This window comes from Balaenoptera ricei, chromosome 7 (genome assembly GCF_028023285.1).
Source record: "Balaenoptera ricei isolate mBalRic1 chromosome 7, mBalRic1.hap2, whole genome shotgun sequence".
NCBI classification, from domain to species: Eukaryota; Metazoa; Chordata; class Mammalia; order Artiodactyla; family Balaenopteridae; genus Balaenoptera; species Balaenoptera ricei.
Window position 1 is genome coordinate 49,324,221 of NC_082645.1, and position 16,297 is coordinate 49,340,517.

The 16,297-nt window shown below is 40.3% G+C and overlaps 1 protein-coding gene across 4 annotated transcripts in view; it reads right to left on the minus strand.

Annotated features, from left to right (window-relative positions):
- LOC132368965 (CD302 antigen) overlaps positions 1 to 16,297 on the minus strand; it is a 132,024-nt gene that overhangs the window by 22,497 nt on the left and 93,230 nt on the right. The window contains exons 34-35 of one of the 4 annotated variants that reach the window (XM_059927959.1): positions 15,975 to 16,142; positions 13,970 to 14,201 (exon numbers count right to left, since the gene is read on the minus strand). In XM_059927959.1, the coding sequence (XP_059783942.1) occupies positions 14,023 to 14,201; positions 15,975 to 16,142 (347 nt within the window). In that variant the 3' untranslated portion in view covers positions 13,970 to 14,022. The other 3 variants (XM_059927958.1, XM_059927957.1, XM_059927956.1) reach the window with 3 other exon arrangements.

Genomic DNA, 16,297 nt, shown 5'->3' on the forward strand with positions numbered 1-16,297 from the left:
AGATCATATCTTAAACCTAACTTGTACCCCCAATAATAACTATGATAGAGTTTTGTACATAACACAGATAGCCTGCAGAGAAATGGGACAGTGCAGGGTTCTGATTAAGCACATTAAGCTATGGAGAAAAGTCTGGCTCTGACTACATGACCTCGGGTATGTTACTTAACTGTGCTCCAATTTCCCTATTTGTAAAATGGGGACGATTAGAGTACCTATCTCAGGGAGTTGTTGTGAGAAAATTGTTTTAGGTGCTAGGGATTCCACAGTGAACAAAAAGGAACAAAAATCCTGCCATCCTGGAGCTTATATTCTAGTTGAGGCAGATACATAAAGGCAAGATAAATAGGTAAAATAATATGTTAGATGGTATTTTATTTAGATAGTACATTAGCAATCTATTGCTATGTAACAAATTAGCAACTTAAAACAATAAAAACCTTTATTATCTCACACAATTACTCTGCATCAGGAATTCAGAAGCAGCTGCTTAGCTGGGTGATTTTGGCTTGGCATCTCTCATAAAGTTTCAGTCAGGGCTGCATCTATCTCAAAAGTGAACTGGGGCTGGAGGATCAGCCACCAAGTGAGTAGGAGCTGGCGGTGGGTAGGAGGCCTCAGTTCCTCACCATGTGGACTTCTCCACAGGGCTGCTCAAGGGTCCTTATGACATGGCAGGTGGCTTCCCTAAGAGTAAGTGATTCAAATGAGAACAGGGTAGAAGTGCAATGTCTTTTACAATCCAGCCTTGGGAGCCACTCTCCATTATTTCCAGTGTCCTGTTGGTTATACAGGATACAGGTCAGCCCTATTCAGTGAAGAGTATGAATACCAGGAGGCAAGAATCTTTGGGGCCATCTTGGAGGCTAGCAACCACAGATAAGAGATGCCAGGTCCTGACTGTAGGGTGGGGGCTGGGGTTGAAGTTGTAGAAAGGTGTCCAAGGAAGACGTCATTCTAAAGGTGACATATACAAAAAGAGATCTGAAGGAGCTGAAGGAAAAGAGCCAAGTGCTTCTCTAGGTCACACAGGCCTCTGAGATGGGAGTGAGTGTGATGATAATGATAACTGACGAAGACCCTTGTTGAATAATTCAATAAGCAATATGTGATAAGACAAGAAAAAGCCCCAAAACCCAAAAATAAAAACAGAAAGCTATAGGCAGAAAAGCAGAAAACAAACTGTTAACTTCATATCCTTACAACTTTCAACTGTCTTTTCCTTAGGCTCATGTCAGCATTAGCAATTAACTCCAGTTAATGTAGCACTGAACCCTTCTTCTCATGCTACCAGTCAGAGTGTGTGCCCCAGAAGCAAGCTTTAAGCACTACTCAAGACATATATTTTTACTTTGGAAGAAGAGTGTTCCAACAGAGGCTGATACCTCTTGTGAGGGAACCTACTGATGTTCACGCACTTCGTGAGCAGAAAGGCTAAACTAAGTCTTTTTCAATGCTAAGTATCTTGGCTATAATCCTGTTACAATGAAAAACCTGTCTCCCCAAAATACTGCCATAAGTTTTCAATTACGGGTTCTGTAATGTTTTCTAGAAAATATATTTCAAGAAATATCCTTGGGTCAAAAAAAAAAAAAATCCTGCCCACAATGCTCTCTCCAAAGTGCTTTTCTGTTACTCTTGCTTCTTCACAGCTGCTGAAAGATAGGTTGTTATTAATAACGCACCTAAATGACTCTTCATGGATTGTATAATTTTATAATTCTATCGGTTTAATATGTACAGAAATTTAGGAGCCTGGTGAAAATTTTAAAAGCTTGTACTTAACTCCAGAAGTTTCCAAATAGATCCTCCGCTTAAAATTATCATGTGCTAAAAGACTAAAATGGCAGAGCCACAAGAATGTTTTGCATTACCAGTCAGCTCTAATGGAACTCTCTGTTCCCTTGTAATTAGTTTTTTTAAAGAACCAGGCACAGAATAAGAGGAAGTGATCCTTGGGACAGACTTGTTCTGACTGTTAACAAAGGAGGCAAGACTGTACTTTTTTTTCCTTGTCAATAGTAAGACCTTTGCCCCTCTCCCATTAGACATGAGTCAGCCACTTACCTTCCACAAGGGCAGAGGAAGAGGAAGAAAGAGGCGCTGGTTATTACCTTTATTAAGTATGGGGGAGGACATGGTGTTCCAGGCCCCTGACAATCCGGAGGGCCTGGGCTGCAACATATCCCTGAACTGTAAGGAAATTCGGCCACTCTGACACTCCGTCCCCTCTCCACGCTACCCAACCTAGCTTCCATGATGTCCACCCCCATCTTCTCCCTTCACGTCCCTTCTCAGAAAAGCTGTCATGACTTTTATTCATAGAATTAGGGTGCCAGTGTTTCTCTGCACCTTTCTTACTGGGCAACACTGGTCCATTTTCTTATAGATGCAATCTCAAGATTTGTCCTCAAAATCTAAAATAATCTTAAATACTTGATATGTATAATAAAAAATTGTGGACAGCAACCCCGTTGCAAAACTAATTTTCAACACGTGAGCACATTTCTAAAAGCTTCTCAACAATGAAAGAAGTCCTGAAATAATACCTAATTACTATTTCACTTTTTCATTGGAAGACAAACACTAACATTTCAAAATTTACAATCTGAAATAATTTCCCCCGAAACATCACTGTGTCATTCACAAGGGCCAGAAAAAGTCACATCAATAGATTAAGGTGATTTAATGCTTTGAATTCAATTATGAGATGAGTTCATGGGCAGAAGTAAAAATAATTTGAAGGAAATTGCAATCCCATTATCGCCCCCTACTTCTTAAATCATTCATCTAAATTTTTTGTCCTTTTATTATAAATTAGAATAAAGTACAGAGACACTTTTCAAAACGAAACAAAACAAAAAATCCACAAGATAGTAAAGTTTCTGCTCTTACGGAGCTCCCTTGGTAAGGGGAGCGAAAAGCAAGAAGACAGTGAAAAAACGAGATTGATTCCGAGAGAATTCAGTGCTCTGAAGAAGGGAAAACACGGGGATGTGATAGAGAAGGTGGCATATGAACAGAGGTCTGAACGATATGGGAGGGGGCAGCCATGCCAAGGACTGGGGAAGGGGAGGGGGGTCTGGGCAGAAGAGCCAGGAGGTGGCTGAGTCCCCCAGAGGTCAGTGTGGATAAACAGTGAATAGCAGGAAGGGCGGTAAGAGGTGGTGTCAGGGAAGGAGGCAGAGTATTGTAGGCTATGGCAACTCAAAGTTAGTAACAACACAGTGACCATAGAATGGGGTTTCCTCTAACACGCTTGTGTTCACTTATATTCACGCTGCCCACAGGAAACCAATGACCCAGGAAACATACCGATCATGTACTATGTACAAAAAGTGCCGTTACAGAAGAACTTTTTCAAAGGGATGCCATGGAACCTTACTCAGGTATTTTTTGTTCATTGTGATTCTTCAAGATAATATCTAAGAACAACACAAGATCATTTACACTAATAAACTCCAAAATAACAGAGAACAATAACAATAATTTCCATTTCAATATTACATTTATACTTTATGCAACACCCTAGGAGCTCTTCTGTTAAGACCTTGCCATTCAGCAAATTCCATGAGAACCTTGAAAAGCTCTTTCTTTACTTAGTTCTAAGCCAAATGTGATTCCTGATCTTGTCTGGATAGATTTGTGAAGTATGATAATCAAACACATAGTTTTTCAGCCTTGTGTTATCAACATGTATGGGAATGTGCTCAGTAACCATACACATCAACAGACATAAAGTGGCACTCGTGACATAATTTTCTATTTGCAATAATTACCCTTCATTTCGTATGAAGAGAACAAAGGAAAACCAAGATTCACCATGCCTGGAATAGGTGCTAGACATGGAGTTCTCACTGAAGGCTCACTACAGCTCTATGGGTATTATCTCCATTTTACTGAAGTGCAATGAGTTGCACAATTCGATCAAGGCCACAGAGTCTGTACCTAACTCCAAAGCTCATGCTCCTTCTAAATTAATCCTTCAAACCTCCTGAGAGAAGCTGATTAATTAATAGCAATCATTTATTCGACAGGCACTTCTTCAGCTCTTGAAAAGTCTATTTAACCATACTGGACTTATAAAAGGAAAAAGAACAAAACTTTCCAAAGATAGTTTTGAGACAGGCTGGGACCTGGGACCCTTTGCTGCAGTGCTTGCACCTGGACAAACATCTCCTCCAGCAACAGAATGCAAAGAAACTATAAGAGACTAAAAATAACTGCACGCATGCACAGTTGGGGCAAATTACGAGCAACAAGATACAAAAAGATCAAAACCCAGCTGCCGCTTCTGAGCTGCCCGGAGCAAAGGATCCCTGCACACAGCACCACCAAGGGGGTGGGCAGCCCACCTAAGCCACCTCTCCAGCCACCCATGTCAGCCCCTACCCTCAACCCCACTTAGGGGATCAGCTCGCCCCCGCTCAGGGAGCAAGCAAGGGCACTTGTTACTTGTTCTCGCTCCCTCACGCTGCAGCACGAGTCCCTAATAAAGCCTCGCCTGAATTCCTCATCTGGTCTCATCAATTTCTATTAAGGAGCCCAAGAGCCCAGGTGGGTAACAGCCTGTCTTCCATTGCTGATCAAAACAGCTTCTCTTAAGAAGAGAGACACCACAATCTAGAAACGGACTTCTAAAAAAATCTGACAAGAAAAGTATTTATTTTACCTAGCCTGACATATGAAGGCGCGGCAACCCAGAGGGTGGCTTAAATGGGCGTTTAGATGTTACTGGCAAACATAAGGAGGGCGTGCATAAGGAGGGCTTCACAGAATCTCTAGTCCAGCCTTGTTTTGGACAAAACCAATGTGCTCAGTCTCAACAGTGTGAAACTCTTGTTTCTGCTCCTCCATAGGCAGCAGATGGCATAACTGGTCATAAATGCTGGTCGACAAAAGGTGTCAGGATAGGAGCTTTGAGTTTGCAAAAAAAAAAGCAACTTCTGAGCTGCTTACTCTACTGCTGCCTCCAATACTGAGATCCTTTAATATATTCCCGCCTGTCAGCAGGCTTCCAGCAGGAATTTATAAAATGGCAGTGAAATTCGGGGGAGGCGGGGAAAAAGCCAAACTCGTGCGTAATCATTTCATTCAAACCCACGCAAGTACTCACTTAGTTCTTGTTTATTTTGCTCCTTAATTCCTGGAATTGTTCAATCAATAGTGATTTTGGATGGAAGTCTTTCCCCAGAGTTTCCCCCATCAACATTTTTGACATGTTTGCAAGAGAAAATTGTTTAAAAAAACACAAAACATTCAAGAGAATTGTCCATTTTCCTCACGATTCATTTTGGAAATGACTGACTCATCAAGAGTAAATTTTCAGATGTCACTTGCACAACAGCAGACTGGACTTAAAGATTTTTAAATCACACGACTGAAGTGGAATCCAGGCCTCCCCCGTTCTCGTCCCACTTCCATTCAGGGTTATTTGGCTGAACTGTTTTCCTGTTGCGACAACTTGAACACCAACCAATTGGACAAACAACGCCGAGACCAAAAGAGGGCCAGCTTCCTCCCACCCCCCGCCCCCGCCGCTCACGAGCGGGGGGCATCTCCGCAGCCAGCTTCCCCACTTCCCCTTTCAGCCCCAAATGGCCCTGAAACTATGTTCGTCCTGGGGCTCTAAGTCCCTCCGCTCTCCTGTCAATTAGCGCCGTTTGGGACCCCCTGCCCGCGAATGGGGTCTGCGCCGAGGATGTGGACACGGCGGGAGACGAAGGGCGCTCTCGGGTCCCCGGCGACCCCCTCCCCGGGGGCGCTCTCTCGGAACCCACCGAACGCGGAGGAGGGGGGGTGACCAGACGCCAGGGCGCACGGGGGCGCGCGGGGTGCGCGTGCAGGGGAGCGCGACATGCCCGTCGAGTTGCAGCCCTCGGCCGCGGAGGGGGTGCAGGATCTGCGCCGGGCGGCGGGAAGGCGGTCGCTCCGGGCCCGGGCTCCCAGGCCGAGGAGGGGGCGCGGCAAGGGGCCAGCTTACCCGCGGCGGCGGCGGCGACTGCGAGGCCCAGCAGCGGCAGCAGGAGAGCGGGCGGCGCGGCGCGGGGCATGACGGCGCTGCGGGCCCGGCGCGCGCGCTGCTCGGAAGTGCGGAGCCGCCGCCCGACCCCTCCCACCCGCGGCCCCTCACCGGCCCGAGTGCCCGCCCGCGCTGCTTTCCGGCCGGCGCTCCGACTCTCCGTGATTTTTAAAACTTTTCATCTGAACCGAAATAAATTCAGCCTCTCAAAAATGTTGCCAAAGTAGTACAAGGAATTTCCGTAACCCTTCAGCCAGCTTTTCTAAATATTAACGTCGTATCTAACTCCAGTACAAGGAATCAGAGCCAGCATATTAACACTGGTGTAATACTGTGGACTCATCTACAGCCGTTATCACACTTCACCAATTGTCCCTCTGATGTTCTTTTTCTGTTCTCAAATCCAATCCAGGGTCATACACTACTGAGATGTGACGTCTCCTCAGTCTCTTTAATGTGGGACAGTTCCTGCGTCATTGCTTATCTTTCACCATCCATCTGGATACAAGTTTGAAGAGCACTGGCCAGTCGCTATGTAGAATGTCCTTTAGTTTCAGTTTGTCTGATGTCTCCTCCTGAGGGAGATGAGAAGAACAGGAGTCCGGTTATGTTTTTGTTTTTGTTTTGTTGTTGTTTGTTTGTTTTCTGGCAAGAGCACCACAGAAGCCGTATGCCCGGCCCAGGAGGACCATGTCATTCTGTCTCATCACTGGTGATGTTAACTTTGATCCCTTGGTTAAAGTGGTGTTTGTCCTTTGGACCTAATGGTCAGAAACCTTTTCAAAGTCTCTTCTCTCAGTGGACTGTGGCCCTCAGACAACTTTTCTCTGTCAGCAGCTTCTGGATTAGGGGTCTTTAAACTATGCTTGTACGGCCCTTGGAAGGAACCAACTCTGATGGATACCTTGATGTTGAACTTCTGGCCTCCAGAACTGTGACACAATAAATTTCTGTCGTTTAAGAAAAAAAAACCAAAAACCCACCCATACTTCTTATTATATGTATAAACTATGCAACTGTAACTCCACTAGTGAGTGTCTCTGGAACCAGACAATCAGGGCCAGGCAGGCTGCTTGTTTAAACCCTGACATTGTCTCATGTCATTAGCAAAAGAGTGCTTTAAAATCAAGTCTAAACTCTACAAACACAAACAACTCAATTTTAAAATGTACAAATGAGCTGAACAGACACTTTGACAGAGAAGATACACAGATGGCAAAAAGCATATGAAAACATACGTCACATGTCACTAGGGAATTGCAAATTAAATCAAGATACCACTACACACCTATTAGAATGGCTTTTAAAATCCAGAACACTGACAACACCAAATGCTGATGAAGATGGAGAGCAAAACGAACTCTCATTCATTGCTGGTGAGAATGCAAAATGGTACAGCCACTTTGGAAGACACTTTGCAGCTTCTTGCAAAACTAAATATACTCTTACCATATGATTCAGTGATCATGCTCCTTGGTATTTATCCAAACAAGCTAAAACCTTACATATTCACAAAATTTTTAAAATATTTTATTTATTTTTAAATTTTAATATTTTATTTAAAATTAAAAAAATATTTAATTAATTTATTTATTTATGGTTGTGCCAGGTCTTAGTTGTGGCACGCGGGATCTTAGTTGCAGCATGCGGGATCTTTAGTTGCAGCATGCAGACTTCTTAGCTGCGGCATGCGGACTCTTAGTTTCGACCTGCACGTGGGACCTAGTTCCCTGATCAGGGATCGAACCCGGGCCCCCTGCGTTGGGAGCATGGAGTCTTACCCACTGGACCATCAGGGAAGTCCCCATCACAAAAATGTATATGTAGATATTTACAGTGGCTTTATTCATAATTGCCAAAACCTGGAAGCAACCCAGATATCCTTCAATAGGTGAATGGATAAATAAACTGTGGTACATCCAGACAATGAAATATTATTCAGCACTAAAAAGAAATGCACTATCAGGCCATGAAAAGATATGGAGGAACCTTAAATGCATATTGCTAAGTGAAAGAAGACAATCTGAAAAGTCCACATACCCTGTAATTTCAACTTTATATTTTGGAAAAGGCAAAACTGTGGTATCAGTAAAAGATCAGTGGTTGCCAAGGGTTGGGGGAGGTGGGAAGGGAGGCATGAATAGGTGGAGCACAGAGAACTTTCAGGGCAGTGAAACTGTTCTGTAAGATACTGTAATGGTAGATACATATCATTATACATTTGTCAAAACCCATAGAATATACAACATAAAGATGAATCCTAATGTAAACTGTGGACTTTAGTTAATAATAATGTATCCATACTGGATCATCAGTTTTACCAAATGTCCCACACTAATGCAAGATGCTAATAATAGGGAAACGTGGGGAGAGATAAGGAGGTATATGGGAACTCTCTGTACTTTCTGCTCATTTTTTAACGTAAAACTGCTCAAAAATTAAAGTCTATTCTAAAAGATCAAGTCTAACCTTTTCCAATCCTTTCTAACCCTTTCCATTCCTCTAATAGTCAAGTCGGAAATGGAGTGATTGCACCAAGGAAATCTATCTGACCAAAGGGGTCTATAAGGAGAGTCATAGAATGTTAGAGGTGGTAGGGGCCATCTTCATTTACTGATAAGGAAACTGAGGTCCAAAGAAGGGACATCACTTAGCCACAGCCACACAGTGAATGCCAGAAAATGAACCAGAGCCCAGGTCTTCTGCTGGACTCTCCCACCCTCTCCGGGTTCAGCCTCTCTTGCCAAAGTATCAAGGTCTTGCTCAACTTATTTAGTTCCATCATTCCTCTCAGACTGTCAATGATGGGTTTATATACTAAAGCCAAACCCAAAGCAAATCCTTCCAAATGTACACAATGTTCATTAAATACGAAAACATCCTGATTCTGGACACTTCTGTCCTGCTAACTACACAAGTAAAATGAACAGCTCTGTGCAGTCATGTATTTGGAAAAGTCATCTCCACCCCCTTCCTCGGGCACCAGAGTATGTTGTATCGATGTGGATTACTTTGCGTTAAAACTAATTGTCAAATAATGGTTAGATTTACAATAGGAGTAGAACCTTAATGAATCAACGTCATTTAGGCAAATAACCCATTTCAGCAGTCTTTTATTTTTAAGTCATTTGAACTAAGGGAAGGCATATTTTCCCCACTGTTAACTCTGATGCATACTTCCTCATTTTTTATGCTAATATGACAAAACAGACTACTTACCACGTCTGCACGGAATAATACACTATTTCATCAAGATCTCTCACTATGATGTTCTACTGTCCAGTCACACCTCATACCTTATATTTTTCCTTCTCTTTCACTTCTCTTTGACCTCATTCCAGACTCCAATCCCTTGACTTCATTTTTCCCGGCCTTTTATTTCTCCCTTCTTCATCCAGCCTGGATACCATACCTTCCCTTGTTTCTCTGTTGCATCCACCTGGCCAACTGTGACTCCTGGGGTCTCTTCCTTTTTTCCCTCTTTTTTAAAATTAAAAAAAAATTTAAAAACTTCCAGCTTTATTGAAATATATTGAAATATAATTGACATATAACATTTTGTAAATTTAAGGTGCACAGTGTGTTGATTTGATGTATATTGCAAAAGGATTACCACCATAGCTTCCATCTTGTCACATAATTACCATTTCTTTTTTGTGGTGAGAACATTTAATATCTACTCTCTTAGCAACTTTTAAGTATATTACACAGTATTGTTAACTATAATCACCATGCTGTATATTCCTCAGAACTGATTCATCTTATAACTGGAAGTTTGTACCCTTAAACCACATCCCCCCTTTTCCCCTACTCCCACCCCTGGTAACCACCATTCTGCTCTCTGTTTCTATGAGTTTGGCTCTTTTAGATTCCACATATGAGTGATATCATACATATTTGTCTTTCTTTGTCTGACTTACTTCACTTAGTATAATGCCCTCCAGATTCACCCGTATTGTTGAAAATGGCAGAATTTCTTTCTTTCTCATGGCTAAATAATATTCGTGTGTGTGTGTGTGTGTGTGTGTGTGTGTGTATCACATCTTCTTTATCCATTCATCCATTGATGGATACTTAGGTTGTTTCCATATCTTGGCTATTGTGAATAATGCTGCAATGAACATGGGAGTGCAGTTATCTCTTCAAGATCCTGTTTCCATTTCCTTTGGATATACACCCAGAAGTGGGATTGCTGGATCACATGGTAGTTCTATTTTTACTTTTTTGAGGATGGGGGTCTCTTCTTTCTTCTTCATAGTCTCCTTTCCCTCAATTTTAGTGAAGTAGCTGAGGGCAGGTAGAGGAAATCTATTAATTCTCTTGATGCTTGCCTCTACTAATATATGGTTTTTAATTTCATCTGGGCCCAGTAAGCCTCTTCTGCAATCTTTTTATTTTGTCTTGGTCATTCTCCTCTCTCATTCCCCACATAGAATATTTCAATTTTTTTATTATGCTCTTCAAGCTGAAACCACATTTGATACTTGTCTTTCTCGGCAGAAAACATCACCTTCTACTCAATAGGAAAATAGGGGCCGTCAGGTGTAGACAAACATCTTCAAATACTTATCTGCTCTCCCCTTCCCTTTCGCACAGGTCTTTCTCTTGCTCTCAGAGTGGAATGCATGCTTCCTCCCATCCCATCCAAACCTAGTTCCTCTTTATGTGGGTTTAGAACTGCCCCTCTCGTCCCATCTTCTCCAAGATTTTCTTCAATTAATGACTCCCCATCTCTCCCCAGCATCAACTTCTCTCTGTCCATCGTTTTTAGTTTTTGATGTGTTTTGTTTTCTTTCCTCTAAGCTTCTCAACCTGTGAATCTCTTTCTGCTCTCCTTTAGGAAAAGATCTTCTTCAACCCTCCTTCTCTCTCTAGCTATGGCCCATCTCTACATACTTCTCAAGATTTCATGTTCTCTATTTCCTAATTTCCCTTTCACTTTTCAGCTCACTTCCATCTGGATTCTGGTGATTGCCTGCATTTCCATTGGTTAAAATCACCAATGTTTTCCTGATTCCTGGATTCCAGTTTTATCTGACTTTGGCTCCTTGTTGTTTAGCAATTGGAGCAATATTGACTTGACTCTACATTGTATTAAGAGGGTATTTGGCCAGGGAACCGGATACCCTCTTAGGACTTCTCAGGACTGACATCAACCCACATAAGGTGCCTGGGGAGGGTCCTGGGCTGGGCATTGCTGAGCTCCCTTGTTGTGAGATAAGTTAGGCCTAGATAACTTTAGACCAAAACAGAGGGGGAGTCCTCCTCTGTGAATTTCAGGTCCCCTAGGCCCAGGAACAGGAAAAATGGGAGGAAGAGGAAAGGCTGATGAGGAAGACCAGTGAAGAGCCTCGTGCAGATAATCCAGGAAGCAAAAAAGGATAGAGGTCTGAATTAAGACAGCTGGCAATGGAGATAACCAGTTCATGAGAAGTGTGGAAAAAAACTGACAGAATTGTTGGATTAGAGAGATGAGAAAGAGAGAATTTAAGGATGACTTCTGAGTTTCTAGCTTGGGAAACAAGGGGTATACTGTCTTCATATTAATTCAAGGAGAATATAAGAAGAAGAACTGTTTGGGAGAATAGAAAAAAAGTCTCAAATTCTGCTTGTGATTAAGTTAGCTTGGGAAAAAAGAGAAATAGGTGTATGCTAAATTTGTTGAGATGTAATATTGTGAAAATGTTTGAATTTAGAATATACAGGAAATCAGAGTTAACTTTGTACAGATCATGAGGTCTAGTTTTAAAAAAAAAGTCTTTGATACATATAGTGAAAATTTGTCTTTTTAGAGAAAACGTTGTTGAGCAAAGACCTAACAATTAGGTCTTTGTTCCTCCAGGAGGGTTTTAGGATTAAATGAACCTAAGAGAAAAGAACCTGAATCTCTGGCTCTCTCTAGATTCAACTCAGCAGTGGGGTCAGGACTGGGGGCTGCCAACACTACAGCAGCCATTTGCAGGGGAGATTTCCCAGATAACGAAACATCTTGCCCTGGGATCAGGGAAGGGAACATGCTGTGAGAGGACAGTCATTGGTAGCACTTCTAAATTTGTCCCCTATACCTGATCATTGGGTGTATTTGCCTGCTTTTTTAGGTGCCTGGTTTTGAAATATCAATTTTGTCAGACCACATGTAGGTGCTGGATTAGTTAGGAAGATTGGAAAAAGTTGTCTTCAGTTCTTCTGAGACATCTGGAACAGGGGAAATGAGGAAGGGAACACAATACAGGCAGTTCTTATCATGCTGAGAAGGAGTTTCATGGAGATTGTTCAGTGGGAGTTAGAAACATGAACTTGGAACTAGATATTTGAACTACTGACCTAGAAGTGGTTGATGAATGTCATGGGGTGGGAGGTGGTGTACTGGATCTCCCGAGGGGAGCACACAGAATGAGAAGCAAGTGGATCATAGGTGGAATCCCTGCTGATCCAGTAGTTTAAAGAAACGCTGAGTCAGAGGAATCAAAAAAGGAGCCTAAAATCAAACATTCAGAGATGTAGGGATGATTACGTTTATTCTTTTAAAAATGCACACAAAATCTTAAGGATGCCTTGCTTTACAATAGCTGGACACTTTATTTCTTGTCATGCTATATGCCTAACATAATAAAGCCCAATTTAGACATTTTTTTCCCCCAACAAGGATCAACAACACTTTTACTTAAAAAATAAAACGACTTTATTATGGCATCACTACTACATATACCTGTACTTTTTGCATCCAGTTTGTTTAGTTCTTTGAAGAAAGTCTTAACAACTAGAATTGTACAGATCATAGAGCAAGAGAATTAGTTTAACAAATTAAGTAAAAAACAGTTCAGGACAACTGTACTAAAGAGTTTTAGACTATACTAAAGTTGTCTTAGAAATTTATTTACAATGTTATCATAGTATAAACACTCTAAATTTTAAAATAAATCTGTGGATTTTATACAAAAATATTCTAAAGTACAAGTATAAGTTAAACACTGAATAAAACATTCACCATATGCAGTAGAAGCTATTATTAAGAATATATTCTAGGTGGTAAAATTCAAAACGATAACCACAAGACTGTTTCCTAAACCATTCCTAATTTTAAATATTTTAGTAGTAATCACAAGGTTTAGAGTTTCACGGTAAAATTTTCATTTTTACAAATGTGAGATACACAGTTACCTTCACAGGCCTCTTTTCTCTTTAGTTTATGTAAAAGGCAACAAAGTAATAAAAATTGCTTAGTCAGAAGTTGCCATACTATGTAAGTATATAAATTGTGAAATTTTCAAAAAATCTTATCCTTAGCTGATTCCCTTTAAAAAGAAAACAGTTATATGTTGTACATAAAACAAAAAAACACATTTCAGAAAAATGTTAAGTACTAAATCTTTTTTAAAAGTCTTTTTAAAAAAAAAACTATGAACAGAACAAAACATTTGAGTTTAAATAATTTTGGTGTGAAATATCTTTGGAATAGTATAAGAAACTCTTGCCAAGAGGCACCATTTTGCTGTTTACATGTTTCATTGTTCAATAATTTCCCCCCAAAGCTACAAATGACTATTTTAAAACAATGTTGATATTATTTACAGCTGTGTTTTTACCTTGAGGTACTAATTTTGCATTTGGCTCGGATGTTCTTAAAAGGTAGATCTGTGACCTAGTAATATGCCAGTTTTGATTTCCTAAGATGTTGTATTAAAATACCATTAAAATATACATATCCTTATTACCAACCACATTCTTACAGAGAAAAATGCACATTAAACTTATTATCTTATGAACAATTTGGACTTTAGTTCCAGCTTTGGTTCCTTTTCATTCTATTAAGTAGAGTTATAAACATGGCATTTGTGGGTAATTGTAGATACCAGGATAGCAATTAAACAAACAAAAAAAAAGTACTTAAGACTTCTGCCTTGAAACAGAGTAAATACTGACACTGGCAAAATTTTAAATGGCTCATTTTAAATGGTTTCCTAAACCATCAGTGCAAATTAGCAAACCTTTAGAAGAGTTTAGTCATGGAAAGAAGGAAGCATAATTTCATCTTCATTGGCTCCTTGTTGATACCGAACTGATGAGAAGCCCACCCAGTGCAAACGGTTCCTTTGGAAAAGCAACCAGATCAATCCGCTGATGAGACCTAAGAAACTTAGCACAGCAAATGTGATACCCATTCCTCTGTAATCAGGGCCTAGAACAGGGAAAGGTTTGACAGTGGAGGAGAGAGTATAAAAGTGATCATTATTGATTTTATACATTAGGCTCTATGTCACATATGTAAACACTGTACAAATTAGATACAGTAAGTACCTGATTGTTTCATAGTGTGAACACAATTCAAATTCATCATCAGACACTTAAGTGTTTTCTTTTCCAATTTAACTGTTTTCATTCAAATCCTCTTCATTGCTATAGCAATTTTCTTCCAAAGAAATTAAAGTGCTATCATTATTCTCACTTCCCTTCCCATCATCCCTTTGAGACTATCATTTCCAGTATATTACCTTACTTGGATAGCAAATTGCTAAAAGTTGTAAATGTTTGTGTTTGACTTACCTAATGCCAAATAAAGTATTATTTGCTTTAAAGGAATTTAAGCCTTTAGGAAGACCTCATTTAGTTCCTTGCTATTCAATATCAGACACCGTCCCAGACCCTGTCTACATGCTGTCGAGATGGACTCATTTTTTCCCATGGCTTTAATACCATCTCTATGCTGACCTCCCTTCTCTCTCATATGTCCAAAGGCACACACTGCACATGCCATGTGAATAGCTCATCTCCACATGGATGGCTCAAAATGCCAAAACAGAACTCTTGGTTTATACCACTCTAACCCTGCTCCCCCCTGCCCCCCCCCCAACCGCAAATCTTTTAGTCACTCTCCATTCCACTCAGAATGGAACCTGAACTCTTGACTCGGGATTCCAAAGCCCTAAGTGTCTGGCACCTGTCTACTTTGCAGCTCTTCCCTGAGCCCACAGCAAGTTGTTCTGTCTTAGGCTCTCTGCTCCAGCTGGCACCTCTGCCTGCTGTGACTCCTACCCTGGTCCCCAAGGCCTTTCCGATCTCAGCTTCAATATCTCCTGCTCTAAGATGTCTTCTCTGATAACCTGATCTAGAGTAGTCAACCCCCTAGTCTCGATTATATAGCGTTTATAACTATTTGATATTTTCCTCTCTTTTAAAAATAGACCTGCTTGGTTACTTATTATGTCTTCCTCCATTAGATTGTAAGATCTGTGAGAAAAGGTTTCTTATCTGTCTTGTACACGGGTATAGCTCCGCACATAAAACAGATAATCTAAATATTTGCTGAATCAATGCATATAGATACTGGTCACCTAGAATTAGGGTTTTATTTTTAATATTTGTACACCAAACTGAACATTTTATGCTAATCTTTAAAAATGTTGATGTGAAAATTTTAGAGCTTATTAAGATAAGATTTTTGTGGTTATTTTATGTATCAGTTATGATGAAATGGTAGTTCAAATTATGATTTCCTATAGATACTCAGGACATTTTAAGTAATTAAATAGTTTTGCATTGTTGTTAATTATGAGTTTTATGGGAATGAGGAGAAAGGAAACAAACTAACTGTAGAATTAGACCTTTGAGTTTTTACATGTTTGAACTATGGAATAAAATACATCTTAACATTTTCAAAGAAATGACCTCCCTAATACTCTGGCAGCTTCCATTTTTCTTAGGAAAGAATATACAAACTTTGGACAGTTTAGCACTTTCCTCTGGGAGTCCTAGACATCTTATGCATTTATTGTCATCTGTAATCTATCTGTTTTTCTGAGGGAAAGAATCTATAAGTTAATCAAGATTGTTTGGATATACTCTAAGGACTAAGTACTTTAGGACAAAGTACAAAACTGCACATAATTGAATTGTACATTTATTTCTTGACCTATTCTGCAAAGTGTTCCTTAAGGACAGGTTACATACTTACCCAAGGGAACTGTGCAGACAACTCTTCCATAGCCACGTGAACATTCAACTTTTATCCAAGTTTCATTTGAAGCTAACAAAATGCTACATTGTCCACTGCCACTCTTAAATTTATTTGCCCATTTGACAAATGTCACTTTTGATCCATCTAACCAATTCCAAGACTGATCTAAAGAAAGAAATTAAGTATAACTATGTTTATTGCAACTAAATTACTAAGGTTAAAAGGTGCATGGCTCATATAATTTATTTCCTTAGAACTGTGCTGTGCCACTATTTTAAAATGAAATTTATTGAAAGTGAAAAAATTAAAATCAGTCCATA